This window comes from Hippichthys cyanospilos, chromosome 3, assembly GCF_059441005.1.
Source record: "Hippichthys cyanospilos isolate Australia breed blue-spotted pipefish chromosome 3, RoL_Hcya_1.0, whole genome shotgun sequence".
NCBI lineage: Eukaryota > Metazoa > Chordata > Actinopteri > Syngnathiformes > Syngnathidae > Hippichthys > Hippichthys cyanospilos.
Genome location: NC_142371.1, coordinates 19054057 through 19071315, shown reverse-complemented (window position 1 = coordinate 19071315; position 17259 = coordinate 19054057). Strand labels below are relative to the sequence as shown.

Below are 17259 nucleotides of genomic sequence, written 5' to 3'. Positions count from 1 at the left end.
ATTTAATTTGAGTCCAGGTTTTATTTTTTTATTTTTTTTTTTTTAAGCCACAGAAGGTTTTACTGAGAAGGACTGCATCTATTGAAATAATAATCCATAATCAGAACAAAAATTTGGACAATAGAAACAGACAAGAAAAAAGCAAAGTCTGCTAGCTTGTTGCTAAAGCTAACATCTCATGGAAAATGCATCACACCTCACCTATTTCCTGGTTTTGGTCATGTGACATTCCCCAGCTGAGTCATGATTGGTCATCACATGAACCGTGAACGATTGCGATGTCATTTTCAGTCAACAGGAAGTGGCAACATGGCCGCCTTCTCACAAAGGAGAAAAATAGTTGGATTTTGCTTTTTAACTTCATATTTTGGGCGGCTCAGTAGCGCAGTTCATGGACCTGAGTTCAAATCCACCTCGCTCTGGCTTTCTTGTGTGGAGTTTGCATGTTCTCCCCGAGCCCATGTGGGTTCTCTCCGTGCACACCGGACATTTAAAAGGTCGTAAGCGGGGCATTATATAATTCTTTTTTAGAATTGGCTTCCTTTGTTTTGCAAAATTCCTACATTTTCTCTCGTCTTGAATGCAGCATGTTGTCCTTTTGCTAACGGACATTTTAAATGTCGTAATGTTGTCTGTGTTGTGTCCATTACAGTGGGACGAAGTGAGTGTCCTGGATGACCGCGGGAGGCTCATCCGGACGTTCGAAGTGTGTAACGTCAATTCCCGCACAAAAGACAACTGGTTGGCCACGCCCTTCCTGTACCGACACGCCGCCCCGCGGGTCTTTGTCACCCTGCGCTTCTCGGTACGGGACTGCGCCAGTCTTCGCAACCCGTCGCCCACTTGCCGGGAGACGCTCACCTTGTTCTACAAGCAGGCCGACAGCCAGCGAGAACTGGAGAAGACATGGGCGCCTGAGGTGAGGCTGTTGTCATGGCGACCATATGAGTGGTTCCCCACAGAGGAATTTTTTTTTAAAGCAAACACCTAAATACTCACACAGAAGCTGTTGTTGACCACAGCTCACGCCAGGACACTCGCACACAGCATCATGCTTCATCACACCATGCCCCGCCTCTTAAAGGCACATGTACATACAGTAGACACTACGGTACATTATACTTGCTCTACGCTCGTGATTTATTGTTTCTACCTTTTTAGTTCAGTGCACTTGAGCCACAAAAGTCAGAGTTCAAGTCAGATCTGAGTCCACAGAGAACTTAATATCCGAGTCCAAGCCGAGTCAGATTCCACAAGATCTCAGTCCAACTCACGTCAGAGTCCAAATTAAGTCGGACTCCAGAAGATTTGAGTCCATGTCGAGTCAGCGTCCACATGGTTCCAGTCCAAGTTATTTTAGAGTCTATAAAACCAAGATTCTCAATGTTTAATAAACACAAATTTTAAAATCCCCGCTGCTGGCAGACGACATGACTTGAAAGAAAAAGACGGTCAGGTTAACCAATCACATAGCTATTTTGATTAAAAAAAAAAAATCCAGTTTCTTTTGGGAATAAAAACATAACAGAACACAGTCGAGTCTATAAAAATATTTTGGGAGTCCAGGGGCTGAGTCCGAGACAAGTCGGAGTCAAAATCATACGAGTCTGAGTCAACGCCGAGTCTGTACTCCAGTCCAAATCCTGACCAAGTACCGCAGCCCTACATAGACTTCAAAGCTGCTCATTTCCGTTTTAAGCAACACATATCTGATTTTTTTCCTCCATAATAATAAGGTATTACTAAAACAAACAAAATCAGAACTAATAACTGTTAGCACGCTAACGTCGCCCTTGTTGTACAAGCCATTAATTGCCAAATCATACTAATTATTTGCTCTTACCCAGAGGGGACGACGGGTTACATCACGCCGATGTGAAGCTAATAAGCTCCGATTCACAGGATCCGGAATATGTCGCTGTCATTTATCCAAACATCAACGCAGGCCGTCTAATTGCCTCTAAGTGGTTGCGGTTGTCTTTGTAAAGATGTTTTATTTAGTTTTCTAAGATGTTTTCTTTGCTTTTTTTCCGCCCCTTGCGGGACCCCACGTCGAAGCGGTTCGACCGAGCCACGTCTTGAAATATTTGCAAAAATGAGTGTTTTGCTCCTCGGGGAGTTGAGATGCTTTTTTTTTCTTTTTTTAACATGCAAATCAAAGTCTGACGAGGAAGCGGAGGAGCAGGAAATTGACGAGAGGCCCCCAACACAAATTCCCGCTCTGACCTGCTTTTATCCCCATCAACATTTACACTTTCTCTTGATTTTAAATTTAGTCAGATTGATTTCATTGCGTATTTCATACCAAGATCTTGAGGGTACTTTAATTTACGAGACAAATAAACTCTATTTGGAAGCATTTAAGAATGAATGCATGGTGCTGTTTTGACAATTTATAGTCGTATTTATCCTTCTAGAACTTTTTTTCATGTTTTGTGAGATGCGTCAAGTTCAATGGCACAAATCGCGTCAAAATTTACACCAACGGGTTAAAAATGTGTGTAGTATGCATGCCAGGCCACTAGGGGGCAATGTGAATCCGGACGCCAGTATGTTACTGAATCCCTGTCATTTCACAGGGTGAATTTTCCTGGTTTAACTCGGAATATCTTTCAAATATATATATAGATTTCGTGAACGATGATTCACTCAGGAAATTCTTCACATGCTTTTTTTTTTGTTTTGTTTTTTTGTCGATGTGCGCAGCCTTCCAGCGGCGAGAAGGAGAGCAGGGAGGGCTGGGTGAAAATCGATACCATTGCGGCAGACAAGAGTTTTTCCAAGGTGGAACCCAGTTCGCCACATCAGTACCAACCCAACAGATACAGCCGCATCAACATCAAGACACGGAGTTTTGCCCCGCTCACGCGCAACGGGTAAGTCAAGACGCACATACACACGCGTGTGTGCATTGGCGGGAATATATACATAAATAAATTGTGCCTGAAATGTCCCAGGGCATTTGAATGCACCTTATGTCTCGTGGAAATCGCAAGATGTCAACACTCCCGCTAGCCGCCAACGCCACTATTTTCATCTATTTTACCATTTTGCTGCTCACTAATGACATTTTATTCTATTCTATTCTATGCTATTCTATTCTATATTACCCTAATAGTCTTAACATAGCATTCTTCTTAATTATTCATTTGCGGAATATAAATCTAGCAGCGAAATCCATCGCAGGAGGCGGCCATTTTGCCGCTTGCTGTCGATGAAGAATGACATCACAGTTGTCAGCGCTAATATAACACAGCTCAGCTTGTAAATGCCTCTTGACCGCATCAGAAAACATTTCTGCGATGATTGGTTGTTATCTCAGCTCTGGCAACTGTGATGTCATTTTTAGTCAATAGATATTGGCAAAATGGCCGCCTCCTTAGCTTGATTTTGCCACTAATTCATATTCATTAATAAAAGTGCTGTGTTTCACCCATTGGAGTCATATGAATAGAATAGAATAGAATAGAATAGAATAGAATAGAATGCCTTTATTGTCATTTTTGGGTGGGCTTCTCGAAATATGTTAGCCAAACGAGTACCACACAAGTTTGTTTTTCTTCTCCTCCGACCTTGCGCGGCAGATTCGTGCTGGCCATCGTGGACAGCGGCGCCTGCGTCTCCCTCATGGGCGTGACTGTCTTCTACCGCCGCTGCCCGGCCACCAGCCTCTACTTGGCGTCCTACCCGGCCACCCCCTCCGGCGCCGAGCCCACGGCCCTGGTGCCGGTGGGCGGCGCCTGCGTCCCCCACAGCAAGGCCCAAGGGGGCAGCGGGCCTCGCATGCACTGCAACGCCGAGGGCGAGTGGATGGTGCCCGTCGGAGGCTGCGTCTGCGATGAGGGCTTTGAACCCAACACCAATGGATCTGCCTGCTTGGGTGAGCGCCGCGTAATCGCTTTGTCATGTGGAATGATTAGCGGCGCAGAAGGGTGGAGAAGCCTTGATGACGGCTTCATTGGTTAGTGGAGGACTTAGAACAACGGCGGCAATGAGTTGGCTGACAAAAAAGGAGAAAAAAGGACTAACGTGTTGTTGTTTGTGTTGCCATAAAGATTTATCATTTAAGGCTGGGGGAAAAAAAAGTCGACCAAGTCAGGTGTGTTGACCTTAAAAATAGGCATCCGCTGGAACCATATTTTAGTCACCGTTTTCTAATCTAAGTGAACCTTTCTTGCAAACCTACACAGTTTTGCAATGGCAGCATGGGAGGTAGACTCCTTCAAAACAAAAATAAAAGACAAAATTCAGGATTATTTCAAAATAAAAAAAAGGTTGAGAAAAACTATTTTGTGACCAAAAAAAAAAAAAATGCAAAGTGGAGGAGACATACCACAGCAGGACTTCAGGGTAAAAAAAAAAAAAAACATCTGCAAAGACTGTCTTGACATATGTCTGATGGCTGATACATTTTGTGTGGTTAACCCTGCGTTTCATCACCTTAATTGTGGACAACACAGGCTATTTTCCGGCACATTTAACCACCAACAAATTTACATGTGAAAAACGTTAATACAATTTTAATTTTTTTTAACGCAGCCGTCGCTTCCCATTTTTTTTAATTCTATTTAATAGTTATACCGTAATTTGACACCTTGAACAGCACATTTGCTTTAGCAGTAGATTTACCCCCCCCCCCCGGTGGCTCCTAAAATAAATAAATAACAAAAACTGCAGATAAGCCGCACTGGACTATAAGCCACTGGGCTCAACTAATGAGAAAACAGTTTTGGTTTGTAGTCCAAAATTTACAGTGATTAATTAAAGGTCAATCTGTATTTTTTCCAGCCAAAAATCTAAATCGGCCTAAAAATAAAATCCATTTCGACGAGGCCCGAGTGACAAATATATTTCCTTGGTGTGCATAGGCATAGTGCTGCAAAGCGCGCAAGCTGTGCGCACTCATTTGTGCACGTCCAATGCCCACGCCAGCATATTGAGCCCACGCTTTTGAATCCATCATGATCTATTTAAAACATTGCGCTCATCCAGCGACGGCGTCCATATGGCCCGGCTCGTTTGTCTGGAGGCCCGCTGACGCTCGGCCGCTCGAGCGACCGGCAGGATGTTTTTGATAATGACGCCGGCACGGTCGGTTCAGGGCTTGCTCCTCCGTCGTTTTTGTTTAGGGACAATTAAGAGATGTGCATACAGTGGGGAGATATAAGGAAGGGGGGAGGGAAAGCGAGTCGTCATGTGAGAGGGATGTGACACATTTAGGTCACGGGGATGGAATGGCCACTCGTCTGTGAGCAAATGATGGAAACGGGGGGGGGGGGGGGGCAATGGGTGGTAGCTGACGTTGGTTGGACAGTATAGGATGCAACTTAAACAAACTGTTGAATGGGCAATATATATATATATATATATATATATATATATATATATATATATATATATATATATATATATATATATATAGAGAGAGAGAGAGAGAGAGAGAAATTCGACGGTTTTATTAACTGTCTAAATTTAATGAGGCACATACACTACAAGTAAAATAAAGTATTGCTGAGGTTGAAATGCCTAAAAAAAAAAAAAAAAACTTTAGAGAATTTGAAAAACTTCTATCTTGCATTTCCTAGCCAAGAGCTAAGTAGAGAAAAAAATGCAAATTGGGTGACAGACGGACACCCGAACTGAATTAGTTGAGTTACAAAGAAGGAGATACACGTCAAAAATGTGTGATCACCAAAAAAGTAGGAACGCGTAGAGTCACTTTAAGCGACAAATTTTTGTATTTTCTATTCCTGTTTGTCATCGCGGGCCCATTATGTAGAACAGAAAGTCTGAACATGGGAATAAAAAGTTTCCCATGAATTTTGTTGCCAAAACCCCGATGGCCCATGACAATGAACGGTTGGGTCCTGCCAAGTCAGCTGTGAAATATGTCAAGGCTCTTTCTCTTCTCCCGACTTGATTGAAAGGCTCCCGCCAACGATCTAACACTTCGCTACCCACGATTCCAACTGTCTTCGGACCGTGTTTTTTTTTTTGATGCGTTCACTGAGCGCTGACGGCATTGTTGAGGGGAGACAAATGGCGATGAAGTCATCGGCGGTAATTAAACACAGTCAGATGACGGGCGGGACGGCGAGGACGTGCGACTTTTTGTTCCCCGACACTTTTTTTGAAATGTCATCGGCCGCCAGAAATGACGAGTAGTACATTTCGCGCAATGTTGATTGTTAGCCGGCGGCGCTTTAAACGCCTCGCTTGAAAAAAAGAACATGCGCTTCTCTCACCGTTAAGTGCGTCTGCTGATTTGCATCTCGGTTAAGTACTTGTTCAACAAGTAGGAGGCACTTTGCAATCGCCTGCTTGGCCTTTCGCAGTTCCTGACAATTTTTGTATGGATGTCGTGTTTCACTAAAGACGGTTGCAAAATAGCAAGAAAATTAAAAGAACTCCCAAAAAAATGATTTATTGCGATCATTTATTGTACACGATTGGAAGAGGATCTGTGGAAACATTACGCTCCTCTTGCTTTTTTTTTAACTTATGTTATTCTATATATTTGTATATATCACTGGTGTTAGGCCAAAACAGTATAAATAAGCTTTTGGTGAATTTCATATCTTTTCAAAAATCCATCTATTATCAGTGAATGCATGTGTGGCTGTTATTTTTTTTCTTACAAATTATTGACCAATTTAAATTGTTCATTAACCTTTGTGGCATTATGTTACAAATTATGGAAATTCATTTGACTTTTTTATGATATGAAAGAATCAGTGGAGAAAAAAAAAACATGAGCTGAAATTCAAAAACATGTAAAATTTCAAAATGCAACAAATGTGACATTTCTATGTGATTGCAGCTGGACGTGTGAGATTTTGTGTACAAAAATCATTATTGTCCAAATTTTGGACCATATTAAACGATTTTAATCACAATTTTTTAGATGCATTTTAATAGGATTTATGAGATTGATTTTCCTGCGATGTTTGCAAGATTCCAATGAGCGGCGGTCAAACTATGTCAGCAATTCTTCGTTGACTTGTGTTTTACCTCGAGGCAGTAGGTGGCGATAGAGAGCAGTTAATGGTTATGTCTTAAAGCATCATCATCACTTCACAGTCTACAAAGCCAGACAAAGCCATTTTTCAATTTTTTTCGGGGTGTTATTAAATGCGTACCATGCATGCTAGCCAACGTGCTAATGTAGCCACCAGCTATGTCAACCTATGGAAATGTTTTCATTATAAATTTAAAATAAGTTACTTTAACCAGCAGCAGCAGCATACAGGACTTTTTTTTTCTTCATTTTTATTAAACTTTTAAATACATCCATGTTTCTCTTCTTTTGCTAGCTAGCTAACGTTTCAGCAAAATACTGTTTCAGTCTGTGTTGGTTTAGTTTTGGGTCAGAATATGGGATGATCGCTCTTAGAATTAAAGAATTTGGTTAATATTGATTGTTTTTTTTTCTTATTTGGAAAAGTTTGAACACTGTTGCAGTAGGGTTTTCGATTTTGTTTTGTACTTCAGCCCTTGCGCAACCCTTGAAACTTCAAGAGATGACAATGCGTCTCCAAGGCAAAGCTTCGCCATTTTCCGACATGAAGCGCGCACAAAAAACACAGCTGACATTTTGGCAAAAAAAAAAAATGGTCAAAAACTCGAGCTTTAATTATTCATCAAAGAGTTTGTCACAAGCAAGTAGAGCGGAACATCCGCCCCCCCGCCCGCTATAGCGTCACGTTGACATTCGGAAGCGGGCTTTCGTGCTCCATCTCCTCTCGTCACTCTTGAAAGCGCACACGTGCGCGCTTGGCTGCCGGATGTTGTTTGCTTTCCCCATGATTTTCTTCTTGACATTTGGGAGTCCTTGTGTGGGAGAAGATACTCACAGGAGCACACATGCGCAAAAATATGGCCGAGCTGGAGAAATATTTGCGCCTGTTCGGCCAGATGTGAAAAAGTCTTGCTTGAATTGGCAAAGCAGGTGTGTGAAAACTCCAAACGAGCTCCCGCAAAACATCTATGACACATCGGAGCTTCAAAAAGTCAACTATGATATCCTTATAGGACCCAGCCTATTTATTTAGCTGCTAAAATGACATGTGGCGTCCCTCAAGGGTCAATCCCCAGTCCCATTTTGATCAATCTGTATGTGACCTTTGAATCAAATACTTGGGAATTCCAATGTCGGTTATCGAGGCAAAACAGATGATACGTCGTCCTGAGGCCCAGCTCATTCATTTGTGTCCACTGTTGTGTCCATTTTGTCAGAAAAGTGAATTGCTCCAAAACAAATACATGAGACATCATTGGAAAGGCCGTGATGTCCTCAATAAAGTACACTAGGACTTTAAAGTGTAGCTTTAAGTCAAAAGTGAGAGAGCAAAACCAAATCGTCTCCAACGTTGGACACAAATGAATAGGGCGGGTCTCAGAAGGATATTTAACAATGTCCTCAAATTCCAACGATTGCATTTTGCTGAATGGAGGCAGTGTGGGGACGTTTTACTTTTGTTTTACTGTGAACAATGATGTAACGCCAAATATTGGAAGATCTTTCACTAAGTAGTCCTCCAGGAAGGAAAAGTTGCAGAAAATATAGCGGCTGTAACTAGTCTACTCGGAAAATTTCGGAGCGTGTCTGCTGGAAACATTTGCGAGGTCCAAGGTCACACTTGGCTGGCTACCGTGACTCAATCTCGGTTGTGTAACAGCACGGCACTCTTTGTGAGATTTCTATTATCGTTTTGTACACAACAGAATCCCAAAACAAAAGCAAGGCTGTGATTCGTCAAGGCGAGTGTACGATAGAGCGGATGCTAGGAACTAGCAAGGCGAATGGCGGCGCATCCTTTCTTTTGTCTGCTCGCATCTGCGCCTGTGTGTGCGTGTGACAGATTATGCTCCGAGTCAAAAGAGCGAATCAAAAACGAGAGAGAGGGAGGAAAAGAAAAAAAGTGGGTCACTGATCCAGGCAGAAGCAAAGAATTATGTTGACACGAAATTACACATGGAGCTGCCCTCCTCTTTTCCTGTGGACATCTTTCTTCCAAGTGCACCTTGGCCTTTTCATCCAAAAATACACATATCAATCAATAATAAAACAAAAGGTTGAGAAATTAAATTGGAAATTTTGCATCATTCGGTTCGTCTGTCCACAGGAGCGATTTTTGTTGCCGTCAAACAGAGAGCTGTGTCATCCATTTTTTTGTAGTATCTTGGTATATTTTATTCTGGACCTCCAAAAAATGAATCCTGGGTTTTATTTCAGTCGTTATAGCACGACAAAGTAATCATTTGCGTCATTTTCCAATTAATTTTCTCTCAATTCGAAAAGGGGTGGAAAATGTACTTTTTCTGTCATAGCATGGAATTAGTTTTCAAATGCAAGCAGAAACACTTCAAATCTGTGCTCATACCCCCATTTGAGACCCACCACTCTAAACAACATCCTGACTTTTTTTCTTCGGGTAATTTTGTACTCAAAATCTACCGAGACCAAGACATAAGTGAAACGAGGGGGTATCAAGACTGAGACAAGACTTTTGGACATTGAGACTGAGTCATCATCAAGATTTTTGGGAGTGCTGACCAAGGCAAGACTGTATATATCAAATATCATATATCATCATCTGTTTTACTGCTGGCTTGTTTGCCGTAAAATTTTGCCAATAATGACAACGCCCATCCGTACGAACGTAACAAAAATAAAGGCTTACAAAGTTAAAGCAGAGTTATGGCAGAGTTATTTTAACACAAGCGTGCAATAAGTTGCCTCATGTTCCAATTAATTTGCTCTTAATTTGAAAAGAAAAATGTACTGTTCCTGTCACAGCATGAAATTGGGAAAAGGCTTGCTTTTTGCCATGTTAAGTGTAATTGCAATAAAATAAGGATGTTAATAAGGACAGTTGTTAATCGATTTATATTTTTCTTTCTTTTGCGAACGTTAAAAAGGATACAGTTTAGGTTTATTATACAATTTCACGCAGATAATTATCTTATTTCTCGTCGGCACGGAGAGTGGGCTTCGCACCCATTTAAGAACCGCTGGTATAGATTAAAAAAAATAATAATAAAATAAGCTTTCTTGTTTGATGGATTGGTTTTAGTTGTTTAGTTAAAACATGTCAGCGACCGTTGCGTTCTTCCATTTTTCTGTATGCGGCCCTCGGAGGAAAACATTCGGGCACAACTGCCCTAAAGGAAAAAAAAACAAACCTCATTATTGCAACGGTGAACAAAAGGAGCTCTCATCGCAGGAACTGGCAAATCGCAGCATACGCCGTGTCCCTGGTGTGCATAATGCGCCTCCATAATGGCCATGAACTGGATTTTATTGATGAACAATATGGAATTAAAAACGCATCCAACTGATGGTGAAGAGTGGACAATATGGCTGCTCTAATCAGTATGTGTGTAGTGGGGGGGGGGGTGTCATGGGATAGTGCTTTTTAGCCAATTCATGTTCCATGTCAAATGTGTAAGCCAACACGCCGGCTGAAGTGCACACGGAGCATTAAAGATAGAGCAAAGCTAGAGTTAACATCCTCTTGCTTACTTCCCCAGCATCCAAGTCAAGAACCGACACGGCCGCTCATGGTCGGACCCGTTGTTCCTTCTCTTTCCCTTCTTCGCACCTGTATAAAAGCCGCGTGGACTCCGGGAGACAAGCGAGAACAGCAAAATGCTTTTATCAGTTTTTTTTTTCTCCCTCTACGTATTCTTCCACTTCCTGCTCCTCCTTTCTTCACTTCCTCGCCCTCTACGGCGCAGCCTTGCACCTGTACGCACGCACGCGTGTCCAAATGTCAGCTTTAAGACGTGTTCGAGACAAGATTGTGTAAATAAGGTCAGGTGTGGCATAGAAGAGACACAGATGCACGCTCTGGCTTGACACTGAACGCATCATTTCAAAATGGTAGGAGTTTACAATGCGTTTAGATTTGCATTGTTTTAGACTAGAGGTTCTCAAATTGGGGTAAGTGAACCCAAATCAGGCGGTATTTGGATTCTGCACGTATCAGTAAATCTGATTTAATGCCATAACACAAACAGTTCATTATTATTTTCAATTTAAGAGCAAATTCATTTGAACCTCTTTTTCAATGTCACTCCTCTTGAGTGCTGACATTTCCTGCTGCGACCTAGCCTATTTATTTAACCACCAAAATGACATGTGGCATCCCTCAAGGGTCAATCCCTGGACCCCTTTAGATCAATCTGTATGTTACCTTTGGGTCAAACACTTGAGAATTCCAATATTGGTTGGTTGAGCTTTTACATAACTCACCGATGTACACGCATCCCCATTTGAGTACCGCTGTTATGGATTGTTTAGCCCTAAAATCAATAGTTAAATATTTGCACTACTCTTTTTTTTTTTTTTTTTAGGGTGCTTGAGCACCTGCCTCGAAAGTGTCTTACTAATGGGACCTCTTTCTGAATGTGACTCCTGTTGAGTACTGACATATCCTCCTGAGACCTAGCTTTAGCTGCCAAAATGACATGTGGCGTCCCTCAAGGGTCAATCCCTGGACCCCTTTTGATCAATTGATGAACATTTTTAATGTTGTTTATCAAGGCTAAACAGATGATACACAACTACATCCTCCTGAGGCCCAGACCATTTATTTGTGTCCACTATTATGTCCATTTTGTTCTTTCAAGACAGCAAAGTGCATCTCACCTAAAGACAAGCGACATTATTGGAAAGGCCAGGATTTTTTTCTACAGAGGACACCAGGACCTAGTAGGGAAGCTCAGGTGGATAGAAACACGGTGTTTGCTAAAATAGAGTCACATCATCGCCCAGGACAAACAAGGCCGCGGGCTCGTCGGCTAGCACGTTTAGCCTCGACCTCGGAGTTCAACTGACATTAACATTCAACGCACGGTCCACATTTTAAGCGGGCAAAGATAGTGCTCCACTGCAGCTGGCAAACGCTTGAAGTTGATTCATGCTTTTCCCTTTCCAGAGCATCCAAATTAGAGCAACCGCTAAGAAGGATTAGAGATATTCGTCCACATTCAAATAGGTCACCTCTGGCCTCAGAAAAACAAGATGGCGGCAACCAAAAACACCATGTGGCACGCTGGTGTGTGCAGTCCACGGCCGCCAGTGGCTTGGCAGCGACCTCGTGGACCGTTTTAGCCTTTCGACGCCACTTTGCTGCTTGGAGCCAACTACTAATAACAGGCCTCACTTCCTCAAATAATTATCGCCGTGGTTGCATTTGGATGCATTTGCATTTGGATGAAATATAGCAAACAGCACGCGGGTTTTCCCCAGGCGGACACAATCAGAACGGGGGAAAAAATAAATCAAAAATTCTCATACACAGTAGTGTTGGGCGATTATGACTGGAAAAAAGGATCTGATTTTTTTTAAACATCAATTTGTGATATGACAACTAAAAACATGACTCACCACCTTTGCAAGTGATGTTCAGAAACGGACTTAGCATTTTTCATGTGTCTTTCTGGCAGCCTGCCCTGTGAGCTACTTCAAGCCCGCTTCGGGTTCCGTCCCCTGCCAAGTGTGCCCCCCCAACAGTCGCACCAGCCGCGAGGGTTCCAGCATGTGCGAATGCCGCAGCAGCTTCTACCGGGCGGCCGGCGATGCCAACTCGTCCGCCTGCACAAGTGAGCTTTTTCGGAAGTTTTTGTTGAGCACGCTCCGAGGGAGGCCGCCGCTCATTAATCTTGCTTGAAGTCACATCCATCATCTGCTGTCTCTTATAGATCTTTAGCTAGCTTAATGTTTGTCAGCATGCACAAGGATCAGTCATCCATAAATCTTTTTTTTTTTTTTTTTTGCCACTTAAAAATCATGTGGTGTCACGGCAAAACTAAAAGGCAAAATTTCAGGATTTCATTATACTGTTGAACTAAACTGGCTAGTAGAAAACTATCAGAAAATTTCTACAAAATTCTTATTGTGTTGTATTTAACGTTACGAATGATCTAATGTGCACAGGCTAAACAGTAATCGACATTTTGTGTCCTGAATATCTCAGCCATGAAGTGTATTATTCTTCCCATGCTATGTACCTACAGTAGCTAACCCCTGCCGATGATTGTTCCACTTTTATTCACGGTAGCTGACTAAGTGGCATAAAACTGTAACTAAAAATATAAAAACACTTGAAATGCTATTGTGAAATTAAAACACAACAAAAGGCCGTGTCCCTCTTTGGTGGACTAGACTGGCATGCTAAAGTTCGCGAGCTAACGCGCTAATCGCTAGCTTAAATACTAATCGTTAACACAATACTAACTGCTTGTTATCTTAAATGCTAACCGTAGATAAAGATGGTTCTAAAATTAACAAACCCCATAAATATATAGTGACTACATTGACAATATAATGCTGACGCTAAACGGGAAGTGTGTAACGCGACAGCATCCGGTTTGCTTTTCATAATAAAGTGTAAATTTACGCTTCAAAATAAAACAGCTTTGTAACCATAGAATCGCAAACTAAACAAAATAGCACTGACACTACACAGGAAGTTCCTAAACGTGATACGCATCCAGTTTGCTTTCCATAATAAAACAGAACACAATTACAAAATAAAGAAGCTATGTAACTATGGTAACACAATCTAAACAATATAAAGAAGCGAGAATATGTACATTTATGTTTTTTAAGAAAATATTACTAAGGGAAAAGTACTACTACACTGTACTGTCAGCAAGTTTTTAGGTGGCGGTGCTGCATTTATTTTCATTTCTGTTACTCAAATTTATAAATAAATCAAATGTTCTTATTTCCATTCATTCAATCTTTTTATTTTTCTCCACAGCTCCTCCCTCCGCTCCAGTGTCGTTGTCCTGGGAGTACGAAAGCGGCGACGGCGGCGTGTCCTTAAGGTGGCGCCCCCCGGTGGATATGGGAGGCCGCAGTGAAGTCTGGTACGGGGTGGTGTGTCGCATCTGCCCCTCGCCCACCATCACCAACCCGGCGTCGTGCTCCTGGTGCGGAGAGGGCGTCACCTTCAATCCCGTCCAGACCAACCTCAAGCAAACCAGCGTGACCCTCAACAACTTGCTCACCAGAGTCACTTATCTCATACAGGTGCGTTGGATTGTCGGGGTTAAAGGTCATGGAACAAAGAGTTCATAGGGTCTGTTAAAATACATATTTTCATTGTTTGAATTTGTTCTTAGGTTTGAATGACACATTCCAAGTTTTTCAGAAGTATGACGTATTGCAGGTGTAGTTTCTCCATCCACCGCTAGGGCTACCGGAGATGACGTTATAATAGTTAGAAAGCAGATTACACAATGTTTGTGTTTCAGAAAGATTTATGTAAGGGATTCAAATTAGAGTTCTGTGATAGGGTTAAGGTTTCAAATTAGGGTTTTAAATTAAGGATTTAAGATAAGGTTAGGGTTTCCAGTTAAGTTTTAAAGCCTGTTTTGTGTTTTCTGTTCAAATTAGGAAATCAAACCAAGATCAGGGTTTTTAAGTTAATTATGACTCCTTGGATAGGCTTTTTTTAATTAGGGTTTCAAATGAGTGTGTTGGTCAAGGTTAGGGTTTCAAGACTGGTGTTGCAGTGTGATTTCAGCTTTTTAATTCGTTTTTCAAATTTGCTTTTATAGTCCACGCTTGAGTTTCGGACAATGGTTTCATGTTAGGAATGCAAACTATAGTTTTAAGCCTAGGTTGGGATTTCATGTTAAAATTTTGGTGTCAATTTTGACTCGATTTGGGTCAGTGATCTAAATACAAATAAAAGCATTAAAAACACTAGGAAGGAATTTTCAAATTAGCATTTACACCCTGGGTTCAGGTTTCAAACTATAGAAATTGTGAAAACAAGTTTTGGATTTCAGATTTAGGGTTAAGGTTAGGGTTAGGGTTAGATGGTCAGGGTTTATATGTTAATTTGTGTGTAAAATTATCCCACTTTTGTTCGTTAGAATGTCCAAAGTGCATGAGTGGAAGTACAAAGAAAAATAAAGGAAATTAATGCCATCTGTTTTGTTGTTTGTGTGCCAGGTGCAAGCCATGAACGAGGTGTCGGCGCTGAGCCCTTTCCCAGCTCGTTACACAAGCATCAATTTTACCACAAGCCAGTCAGGTGAGTATGAACAAAAAGGATGAAAAAAACAGGAGATGAAAGCGAAGCCCGGTTTTCATGCTAATGTTTTTGTGTTTGGCCCCGGCATGAAGCACACGCCCCTCGGCCCCTCCTCCTTCTCTTGCCTGCTGTCCAGGCAGGAAGGTTGCTGGAGGTTAGAATATCCCGTCAGATCCCATTATAGCCTCTGTGGGATGACAAAAAGGAGAGAAATGAATGAGGAAAGGAGATTATGTTGTATGTTGTCACGTGAATTGAAAAGAAAGCCGTGCTGAATTCTCCAATGCTGCCCTCTTGTGGTCATTGCTACTTGAAACGCTCCAATATCAGCTAAGAAATGTTCTCCCACAGTTCCCAGTGCAGTACCTATGATGCACCAGTTGAGCCGCGCGCCGGACTCCATCACCCTGTCGTGGCCGCAGCCTGACAGACCAAACGGGGATATCTTGGAGTACCAGCTCAGATACTTTGACAAGGTATGCACACTGGGAAAGGGAGGGCACTTGACTTGACTCGACCTGCATGTCTTGACTCAAGTCGTAAAACTTGACTTGACTCGTATCACAAGACTTGACCCAAATCTCACGTCTTGACTCGAGTCACAAAATTTCATTTGTCAAACGTTTCGAATCAAGTTTCTAGACTTGACTGGACTCGCATGTTTTGACTCGTATCACAAAACCTAACTTATCGCACGTCTTGACTCGAGTAAAATGTTGTGACTCGAGTCAAGTCACAAAACTTGACTTATTGCATGTCTTGACTCAAGTCACAAGAATTAATTTGTTGCATGGCTTGACTCAAGTCACAAGATTTGACTCAAATCGCATGTCTTGATTCGAGTCACGAGTCTTGACTCGACTTCCATGTCTTGACTCGAATCACAAGATTTTATTCGCTACAAAACTTGAATCATAGCGTCTCTTGACTCGACTTGCGTCTAGACTCAAGTTACAAGACTTGTCGTGTCTTGACTCGAGTCACAAGATTTGACTCGAGTCGCATGTCTTGACTCAACACATGGCTTCCATGTGTTGATGTGAATCACAAAACTGACAGTCAAGGTCAACAACAGAAAATCAGTCCTTGAAAAATTTGCTAGAGTCTCTGGCAAAGACTGAGTCATACTTATAGCCTTAACTTGCTAGATTCTTTCTGAGTAGCACATCAAGCTACATGCTACGTGGCTTGGGTTAAACTTGAAGGTTCAGACTTAAAAACGTTCTTATTGCTCATTATTGTCTCTGTGGTTCTGACAGGGCTCAGACGTGGACAGTGCGGTCAGCGTGTACAGCGAGACCAACACGCTGACCGTTAACTCTCTCATCGCCGGGTCCATCTACGCCTTCCAGATCCGAGCTCGCAACGAGCGAGGCTTCGGCCCCTACAGCAACACCGTCTACTTCACCACTCTGCCTCTTGGTAAGGTCCCAGACATGGACCAGACATTGGCGTTTTCTTGTATTTGACATCTCCAGATTGATCAAAAGGGGTCCAGGAATTGACCCTTGTGGGACGCCACATGTCATTTAGCTGAAAGGCTGTTTTGTGTTTGAGTATGAATTCCATTGTAAAGGGAGAATATTTGATTGGGAGGTGCTAAGTCTAATTTTGTATCTTCTCTTCCTCAGAAGAACATTCCCAGCAGGTCCAAAATCAGCTTCCCTTGCTGGTTGGCTCAGTGATGGGAGGGGCAGCATTTCTGCTGGTGGTGGCGGCCATTGTGGTCATCGTGGTATTTCGCAGGTAATATGGTCTACCAATGGAAGCAGAATGAAAAAAATATGGTTGGCACAGTCTTGTAATTCATTTTTTTTTTTTTCTGTGCTTCAGTAAAAGAAGAGCGAGTCCGTACAGTGACAGACTCCAGAGATACATCAGTAACAGAGGTGGGATTTTTTTGACATATTTTGTAGTAGACCTAAATATTCATCGAAAACGAGCTAGGGTTTTTAAACCTAAAAGATAACAGAAAAAAACTGACAAACATTTTGGATTTTGAAATGAATATTTGCATGTGATTCGGTGTGTGTGGACTCCCTCTAGTGGTGGCTTAATATATTTCGATTTGTTTCTCCAATCAAGGTGGCATTAAATATTACGTGGACCCCTCCACTTACGAGGACCCCAGCGAGGCCGTCAAAGAATTTGCCCGGGAGATTGAGTCGACTCACCTGAAGATCGAGGAGGTGATCGGTGCAGG

General features: G+C 42.2%; 1 protein-coding gene across 2 annotated transcripts in view; it reads left to right on the top strand.

Moving 5' to 3' along the window:
- The window catches only part of ephb6 (eph receptor B6), a 36586-nt gene that overhangs the window by 15491 nt on the left and 3836 nt on the right, over positions 1-17259 (top strand). For both annotated transcript variants that reach the window (XM_088409958.1, XM_088409957.1), the window contains exons 3-13: positions 653-919; positions 2707-2876; positions 3585-3880; positions 12454-12609; positions 13773-14044; positions 14975-15056; positions 15408-15532; positions 16316-16478; positions 16688-16802; positions 16890-16945; positions 17142-17258. In XM_088409958.1, coding sequence (XP_088266084.1) covers positions 653-919; positions 2707-2876; positions 3585-3880; positions 12454-12609; positions 13773-14044; positions 14975-15056; positions 15408-15532; positions 16316-16478; positions 16688-16802; positions 16890-16945; positions 17142-17258 — 1819 coding nt within the window. The remainder of the gene's footprint in view (positions 1-652; positions 920-2706; positions 2877-3584; positions 3881-12453; positions 12610-13772; positions 14045-14974; positions 15057-15407; positions 15533-16315; positions 16479-16687; positions 16803-16889; positions 16946-17141; position 17259) is intronic.